We start from the raw sequence: 9053 nt of genomic DNA, 5'->3' as shown, positions 1-9053 counted from the left end.
GTAAGGCTGCTGCTTTGAAGGAGGAAGGCAATTTCCCTGCTGAAATATGCTCTTAAGCCTTCCTATACTGCATTCCTCACACACACATGACTGAGAAACATGCTCTAGAAAAGAATGTGACGCTCATGCAGAAAAGAAGAAAGAAACTGGTTTTATTCTCAGACACTGAAGTCTTGTTGCGGCATCTAGCTGCATTCCCCCTGACTGGCTTTGCCTGCACAAGGATGGATTTTAACAGGGTAGGGCACCAGATACAGACCAGGAGACCATCACGGGAGGTAAGTAACCCTTTACAATGAGTCAGAGCACATGGCAAGTGTAACTCAAGAGAGGGATTTTCCAGGGACCAGTCCACCCCTGCCAGGTGATCTTGTTTCCTCGAAAAGGCACTTCCAGGACTGAAGTGGTATGGGAGAGATGGGGACAACAGGAGGAAGTACTGGGGGAGAGGGAGAGAGATGGTTCCCAATTTAACCCATTATGGTCATGATGGGGTGGTGGTTGGGTTGTTTTCAGTGTATCAGAAGAAGCAGCAAAGGCCTGGAGACTGGTGCAGGAGGCAAGGGGATGGGAAGGGGGAAGGCAAACTGGGTGAACTCATTCTGTCCATTCCTTCTTGATGGACAGGTTCCACTCCCAGGTGAGATGGTCGTGCTTGTCATCATCCGTGAAGAAGGATTTGTTGTGGTAGGTGCCTCGAGCCAGCATTCCCTTAGGAGCCTCTTCAACAGGTGTCAGGAACTCATACTCCTCTGGTCGAGGCCCATAGCTGCCAACCATGAACGTGGCTTTGTCCACTAGGAGAAAACAATCCACAGGGAATAAGCCCCTCACATGATGGGGGAATGATGGGGAATGATGAGGGAGAGAGGAAGCCATGAGCAAAAGAGCAGAAAGGAGATGGGGGGGTAAAGGAACAGCCCATGTCAGCAAAGGAGAGCAAAATCAGTGGGAAAAGTGGGTTAGTGAAGCATAAGGACAGGTGGAAGGATAACAAGGATGGATGGGCAGGTGAACAGGCAACTCAGTTTGTGCACTCTCACATGTATGTACTTGTCCTGGTTTGAGACAAATTTGGGAGAAAGCTGAACATTCTGGCTGCTAGAAGGGTGTGAGTACACCCAGCATATGGCTCAAGATCTACCTTCATTTCCCACTACTTCTCTCTACTGGTGAGAAGACACCAGTTATGTGTGCTGAACAGGATGCTGAAGCCTTAGAGGTGGTCGCACAAAAAAGCATGTGGGGGTGTGTGTGTGCAAAATGGGGCTTTCCTCTGCCTTGTCCAAGCAGAGCAGCACTGAGGAGAACCCCTGGCCAAGTACAGGGCCCTGCACACAATGGGAAGTTTCACAGAGCAGGTCGGAATTTTACCAAGGGCTTCTGAAGAGCTTTTAGAGGGTGGGAAGCTCCACACAGGCTGAGCCACTGCACTAGGGGTGGAGGGGAGGAGAAGAGCTCTGTATGGAGAGGTAACCTGTGGCAAGCACAGTCCAAGCAGAGTCTCTGTGGACTTTGCTGCTGCAGACAGGGGTGTACATACAGATCCCAGAGCTGGCTCACACTGAGTGTGCACAAAACAAGGAACTGCTGTCCTGGGTGAAGCAGGCACTCTGCTGAGAAGTCACCTCCCGAGTGCTAGCATAGCGTGGGACTTGGGACCAAGAGAGCCTCTGTCCCAGCCCGGAGCTGCAGGAACCCTTGTTCCAGAAGAGGGAACACACAGGTAGCAGCTGTGCTGTGCAGGGCATGCAGGGCTCTTACTCACCCTTCACCCCTGTCCGGTAGGTGTGCTGCACATATTTCAGTCCCGACACAATGTCCCTGTTTACCTGCAGGAAGTAACCAGAAGTGTCAGGAGAAGAGTTTTGGTTCTGTACCCGATGGTTTTCCCCCTCCTTAGGGACATACCCATCTTGGCTCCCTGCACAAGGGAGGCTCAGTAGAGGGCACTGAACAGGTCCCTAAAACAACTTCTCCATAGGTACCTGGAGACCTTTAGCACCCTCTGTGCATCTCCTGTACTTCCCTACCCCTTGCCCAACTTTGAAGCTGACTGGAGCACATCAGTAAGGTTCTCAAGACATACTGATGAGGACAAAGAAAAGCAAAGCAGGGAGTTCCCATTTAATAACTTTCATACTGGAAACCATCCATGGATAACTACAGTCATCCCTTCAGCCCCAATGGGTGGGCAGCTTCCAGGTGCCCTCTAAGCTCCACGGGGAGCTGGCAAGCTTCTTTTCAAAAGACAGAAGGACAATTTTCATAATCTTTTCTCAAATCTCCCATGGATAGCAGTGCTGCTCCCCTCCAGCATACACTGCCTTCACACAGTGTACACTATTCAATCTGAAAAGAAGATGGACAGATCCTTTTACATTCCAGGACAGAATTCACACAGTATCAACCCTTACCAGCCATGGAACTGAGGGAGGGAATTAGAATAACGTGTCTGGCTTCAGATGTCTCCAGTCAACAAGGCACAGATACAGGTGGAAATATTTCACAGCACAAAAGAGAGCTGGAGGTGTCTCAGGGGAGAGCATTGAGGGACATTAATCTCAGAGTCAGCAAGCCTCAGAGCAAAAGGGAAACCTGCCCTACAGAACCCACAACATTAACACCTTCCCTCATCTGTCTCAGGAGAATTATCTTTCTTCCTTTTTTGCCTTATCTTCCAAGCCCAGTTTTGAATCAAGAACTTGCAGAGATGTTCAGTTCAGTGCTGGATGTCACACTGCAGCACACCCAAGCTTCCTTTTCAGCTGTAAGCAGAAGAAATGGCTGACACACTGATTAATGGGAGTAGGGGAGAAATTAGCCCCTTTGGTATATCACAACCTGAAGAATTCAGGTATCTTCAGCCAAATGCTACAATATTACATCTTTTTAATGTGTTCATGAAGCCCAGTAATCCTGACTGAATCAGTACTTCATGAATAGCCATTCTCTCTTCTCTTCTCTTCTCTTCTCTTCTCTTCTCTTCTCTTCTCTTCTCGTCTCGTGCTCTTCTCTTCTCTTCTCTTCTCTTCTCTTCGTCTTCTCTTCTCTGTCTCTTCTCTTCTCTTCTCGTTCTCTTCTCTTCTCTTCTCTTCTCTTCTCTTCTCTTCTCTTCTCTCTCTCTCTTCTCTCTTCTCTCTTCTCTCTTCTCTCTTCTCTTCTCCTCCCAGTTCATATCCACTTAGTGTGAAGTAAAGATTTTCCAGTGGCTAAAAAGCAAAACCAAACTCAGCCAAAACTACCCATCTGGCTTTCAAACCACTCGCTTATCAGTGTGAGCAAACAGAAACCAACTTCCTCCAAGGGGTGAGCAAGCAGAAGTGATTTCCTGGAAACACCTCATCCCTTGTTGGGTAGAACAACACCTGAAGCTAGGGGAGCTTTGCAAGTGTTGAGCTTTTGAGCAGGCATTCTGCCTGTCTCTAGTTATCTGATAGACTGCCACTGACTGGCCTTAGCAACTCTAAGAAGCAACTGGAAGGAAAACAACTCACTCTGAAGTGGATCTTAACTCTGTATTCCACCCCTTCCTTTAATACGAAGGTCTCTTTCTTGAGTGCTTCGAGGTCACCTGCAAGAAGAGAATCAAGCTGTCAGCTAGAGATCTCAGGGTGAGGAGAGACCAGCACAGGGGGGATGGTTGGGGTGGGGCTGCTGCCAGAGGCGAGCATCCTTCCAAGGATGACACCTGCAGAATGAGTACACAGACATCAGTGTGAGATTGTGTTGTGTGACCAAATACTCAGAAATTCACGGCTGCTCGTGTGTGTCTGTGCACACAGAAGATAATGCCTAAACACACACGGGTCTGAGCACATGCACACAAAGATGTTTATGCACAGACTTGTTGCAGAGCAGATGCAAGAGTGTGTGTGTGTGCTCCATCCACGCCCATGCCTGGCTTGGTGAGAGGAGCGTGTTCCAGAGCTCCTGCCCAGCTTGGACGGCTGCCTGGGCCCTGCAGGGCTCTGTGTGGCTCTGGGTGAACAGGAAGCCTCTCTGCCTCTCCAGGCCCAGCTTCCTCTCTCTGCAGAACAGCCCATATAAGGCTCTCTCCCCATGCCCCCAGGAGCCACAACTGCAGTACTGCTCGATTCTGAAGTTTCAATACCGCCTGCTACCCAAATGCATGCACATCCCTGGTGCTCATGAAGTGTCATTGAAAGGAAGCGAGCAGAGATGGCAAGAGAAACCCAGGACCTCCTAGAGCAGTCTAAATGAAGGAAAAGACCCTCAATATTTTCCTCTGTTACATCTTCTTTTTTACTCATACCTTAAAATAAGAAACAAGGCTAAGATGACTTCAGAGCTCCTCTAAAACCCACTGCAGCATCCCAAGGACAAACTCTCTTAACTTGGAGCACGCCAGGGCCTTTGCTTGTTCCCCTCTGTGACCACGGGCAGAGCTTGTGCCTACCTGTAAGGTCCATGGTGATGGGTCCTGGAGCAGAGTCACATACCAGAGTGAGTCGGGTGACCACCACATTGGGAGCTGTTGGGTCTGCAGGTAGGAAAAGTCAGGGGGAAGCTGTCAGCTTGCAAAATTAAATGCAATCAGAGGGGAATGACACTGAAGAAACAGGGATGGCTTGCCACACAGGAACTGCATTTCATGAAACACCCAGTAATGCCAGGCTTCCTTAGCACAATAGGACCACATGTCTACCCAGGCCTTCCACATGGATCTCTCTGGCCTCCATCACAGTAGCTAGAGCTGGTCTTTCCACCACAGAAAAGTTCCTTCTTAGGATCATTCTGAGTAATAAGACCACCTTTCAGCACAGGCAGACCCCTTCAAAACCCCCAAAAGTCCTCTGAGACCTACACATCTCCTACCACAAGTCCTTTTCCAATGCCAGCACTCCCCAGTAATCTTCCTAACTCCTAACACGCAGAGCATCTTCTGTGCAACTTTCCACCTGCCCATCCCCAGACCTCCAGCACAAGCAGCGCATGTCCCTGGCCAAACAAGGTCCCTCTTCTTTGAAGCCACAGCACATTGCTTCAGTACATCTCCCCAGTCCCTCCCTATCAGTGTGCCCCAGCCTACCTACTACCACAGGTCCATCTCCCAGCAGGGACTTCTTGTACTTAGCAAGGCTTTCATCATCCTTGTCCAACTCCTGCAGCTCCTGCAGTGTTTTCTGGGGAGGAGGTTTGTAATTGAGTTTCCCATCCAGCTCATCATCGTCATCCTCCACGTGAGGCTCTTGTGTCTTCTCGGTCATGGTCACTCGGTCTGGGTGACAGAGGAGGGGGCAGTCAGTGAGATTGCTGTGGATTGGGAGTGTGGGCACCCACCCAGCGCCGAAGGCAGCAGATTCCTACAGGCAAATGGCGACGGCGATCGGCTGCAATCCAGGCACTGCTGTGCTGATATTCTGGCTGGAACACAATCCCCCCCTACCCCCGCTCCTCTCTCCCCGCAAGCACCACGCGCACACGCAGCCCTACACCATTATTCGCTCCCAGGGAGGAGGTGCAGGAGCAGAGGCTGAGACCAGAGTGATTTACAGCCACTCTGCAGCGCAGCTGTGGCCGGCAGCCCTGCAATTACAAGCCGTGGTACGAGGCTCGCCGGCTATCTCGCACAAAGAGCCACTGCCACACACCGGAGCTCAGAGAAACACCAATAAAGCCAAGGACAGATGTTTAGTTCACCCTCCCATGATGGGTTAAAAGCCACATTTCACAGAAAGGTCGAATACCTGACAGCCACCTCCTTAGATCAGCAAGTCAGCTGAGGCTCTGAAGGAAGCTCATAGTCTGTCTGCTGGCATTCCGTGTGCTCCCACTGGCAGCTCACTCCAGGCACCCACCAGGACTCCTTCCCACTGAGGAGGGAAGGAGCCCAGAAGAGCCAGGCACAGCCGTGCTGCTCCAGGGGTGCCCCTGGGAGTGAGAGGCAGGAGAGCTGAGCCGCAGTCAGCAGGGCTGAATGGCACAAGGGCAGTGACACTGCTGGGCTGGCATCCCAAATGGGAGCCAGAGCAGGGAAATAGCAACCTATGGGCAGAGCATGGGATGAGGGAACAGGAGACAGGCAGGAGAGGTAAGCAATGCTGTGCCAGGTGCCCCTTAGTCAGCTGCCTGCCTCCAGGAGCCAGCCATATGGTCCTAGCCACCTTCCCACTCTTTGGAAAAAGGCTGGAAAACAGAGCAGTGCCCTGGTACAGTGGCAGCTGTCACAAATGGCCAAGCCATTCCTTGTTCTTTGGCAACACGAGGATTTGGTCAAGCTACACAGATCATTCAGTTCACTTCCACTTAGGCTTCTTTGAGACTGTGCCTACTAAAAAGTCCTCTTTTGCTTCCTTATTTGCAATTTTCCAAACAAATCGTTTGTCCTTCTCTGCAACTGTGGCCTTAGCATTTGCCCCTGCTCCCAAAAGTTAAACTGTGAGCTAATGGGACAGTTTTTTCATTTATTAAAACATAAAAGAAACACCCACACACAAAAAAAAAAAAAAAAATGAAAAAACAACTGTTTAAGGTGAATCATCAAGTGGTGTCAGGCAACTCTGAGTAGTACGCAGACCTCTCAGAGCAATCCCAGAGCAGGGAAGAAAAATAATCAAGGAGTGGTACATTGGCACGTTGCAAAGGGACAGAAAAGAACTGACCAGCACACAAACAAGAAGATTCAGTCAGGTATTTTAATTGGAAATGGCCATTGCAAGACAACTTTGCAATTTTGTGGTGAACGAGGAACTAGTACAGAATGGGCACATGGGAAATAAAAGGGAATCTCAAACCAAACAAAGAGAAAAAACACCAGGTCCCAGCAGCTGAATGACCCTGGCTCAGTTCATGCCCAGACCTAGGAGTGTGAAATACCCAAATACCATAGGAAAGGCCCTTGAGCTTGTCCTCACGAGAAAGGAAACCAAAAGCTCCCTCCTGAAAGCAGCAATTACACTCTGTGGCCCCAGCAGAGTCACCTTAGAAAGCCTTGCAATCCCCTCAGTGCCATTCCACGTTCAGCACAGGAGGAAGCTGTGATTAGCCACGACAGCCAGTGCCAAGCCTTGCCTTCCACTTGGGCTCCAGCTGCACTGGACCCGAGCACTGACCCGAGCTCTCTCACAATACCAGGCTGCATCTGCCACCAACACAAGCACAGACCACAGGTGCCTGCCCGCCCCCATCCTCCCATGGCCACCTCCTCTGGTTTATCACAGGAGATGGAAAGAGGCATTTCTGCCCCCATGCAGAGAAAAGGCAGAGTCAGGACTGGACCAGCTGGCTGCTCCTCATCCCTCAGACCTTCCCCTTGCAGCATACATGCCGCAGAGACCGTCCCCATCCCTGCCAGCCCGCAGGGGTGGCTCACTTGAGGGGGAATGCTTTTAGGTCCTGAAAACCTCCCAGAAAGGTGCACAGACAATCTGCCATGCCAACAGCAAGATCCTGCAGGGAACAGGACCAGCCAGACTGTCTGGGATGAACAACCTCTGGCTCACAGGCGCCTCAGGATGGCACCAATCAGACCAAGTTCTGGCATTTTTCCCCAAGCCATGGATCTGGCGCTGCCCCCCTGCCAAACTCCAAGGCAGGCTGTGACCAAGAGGAAAGCTCCCATCTCAGCAGCTCCTGCCCCTACTTGCTGGTGCCCTCTGCAAGCTGAGACACATTCCTGAGCTCAGGCACCACTGCTTCCCCAGAGACACCATGTTGCTGTCAGGGTTCCTGAGCTTCTGTGCCACTGCCCAGGCCAAGGGCTAATATGGAGCCCTCCATTCAGACCAAGAGCCGCACTAAATTGAGAAAATTAACCCTAGGTTTTATATGCAAGGAGAAATCTGTGTGCTTGGCATCTTGCCCTGCCACATTTTTCTTGCCTTTCTGCCGCTCCAGCCCACAGTCCTGCGTCTCCTGCACCCCTGAGGCCTGGCAGCACCCATGAAACAGCCGGGAGGGGGCAAGGGCAGGGTTAGGGGTCCCTGTTAGAGAGAGATGGCTGCAGGAGGCAAGACGGAATCACGCATTGGCGAGAGGCACCAGAGTCTCGCAGCTGGGCTCTGCCTGTGCCGTGGACAGACAGCTGCCCTCGCACCTGCAGCAGGAGGGGGCAGTGACAAGGTGGAGCACGGGCACCTCCTCGCCCCCCCCGTGCCTCCAAGGGGCACAAAAAGGGCTGTCAGAGGGACAGCGTTTCACTTGCCCTCCGTCTGCTCATCACTTCTCCAAACCACCCCCTGGCCGAGGGCTTATCTCCAGGAAGCGGGTTTAGCAGGGAGGAAGTAATTTTCGCGATGGGGGAGAAACACACCGGACTCAACAGCGCCCCCAGCCCCGGTCTCCCCTTCCCAAGCCCCGGGGTGCGGGGACAGAAGGGAGCCCATAGCCCGGGAAGCGCCGGCTACCACGCCGCAGGGCTGCACCCGCCGCCAGCCCGGGACCGCGGGGGCCTTTTCCCTTCCCTGCCCTGCCCTGCCCCTCCGCCCCTTCGCAGAGCGCAGCCTGGCTTCCCCCTTAGCGCAGGCAGGGCTCTGCCTGCCTCCCCGGGCAGGACCGGGCTCCGACGCCCGCCCCCGGAGCGAAGGCGCGGAGTTGCGCGGAGCGGCGGGGAGCGAGCGGGGGCTGCGTCCGCCGCGCCGTCCGTGCCCCGCCGCCCCCGCCCGGCCCTCGCACTCACCGGCGGAGCGGCGCCGGCGGCCGGGGTCCTCCTCTGCTGTCAGCGCTCAGCCTCGAGCTTTGGCAGTTGGAGCAGGAAGGAAGTTGGTGAAGAGAGGAAAAAAAAAAAAAAAATAACACTCACACGCAGCGAAAAAAAAAAAAAAAAAAAAAAAAAAAAAGAGCGGCGGCGGCAGCAGCCCACCCGCAGAGGAAGCCCTGCGCGGCCCCGCATGCTGCGGCGCTCCGCCGCCTGCCCCGCTTTGTCTGCGCCCGCCCGGCGCCGCGCTGCGCTCCTTTTGCGCAGAGGTGCACAGGGCTTTGTCTGCGGAGCTGAGCCCGGCCGGGGACGCGGGAGTGCTCGCCGTGCGCGGCTTCGGGCTGCTGTGCCGGGGAGCGAGGGGGTGATGGCTTTGTTTTTCTCCCCAGGCTTT

General features: G+C 53.0%; 1 protein-coding gene across 1 annotated transcript; it reads right to left on the bottom strand.

Moving 5' to 3' along the window:
- Window positions 1-135: 135 nt before the first annotated feature.
- On the bottom strand, window positions 136-8796 carry ARHGDIB (Rho GDP dissociation inhibitor beta). The gene is made up of 6 exons (XM_050969945.1): window positions 8642-8796; window positions 5054-5242; window positions 4421-4504; window positions 3498-3574; window positions 1769-1832; window positions 136-797 (listed from the first exon to the last, which is right to left on the bottom strand). Exons 2-6 carry the CDS (start codon window positions 5229-5231, stop codon window positions 598-600), a joined length of 603 nt encoding a protein of 200 aa, XP_050825902.1. The 5' UTR covers window positions 5232-5242; window positions 8642-8796; the 3' UTR covers window positions 136-597.
- Between the last annotated feature and the right edge of the window lie 257 nt (window positions 8797-9053).

The sequence above is a fragment of the Serinus canaria genome, chromosome 1A (assembly GCF_022539315.1).
Source record: "Serinus canaria isolate serCan28SL12 chromosome 1A, serCan2020, whole genome shotgun sequence".
Lineage (NCBI taxonomy): Eukaryota > Metazoa > Chordata > Aves > Passeriformes > Fringillidae > Serinus > Serinus canaria.
This window is presented reverse-complemented; position numbering and strand designations above follow the sequence as displayed.

What these genes read in the sequence shown, in the direction of transcription:
- ARHGDIB (XM_050969945.1), bottom strand. Translation starts at nt 5,231, where the DNA reads ATGACCGAGAAGACACAAGAGCCTCACGTGGAGGATGACGATGATGAG. An exon ending in CATCACCATGGACCTTACAG is followed by an intron (nt 3,575 to 4,420) that starts GTAGGCACAAGC and finishes CTCTTCTTGCAG; the next exon opens with GTGACCTCGAAGCACTCAAG. An exon ending in CTACCGGACAGGGGTGAAGG is followed by an intron (nt 798 to 1,768) that starts GTGAGTAAGAGC and finishes GTTTTCTCCTAG; the next exon opens with TGGACAAAGCCACGTTCATG.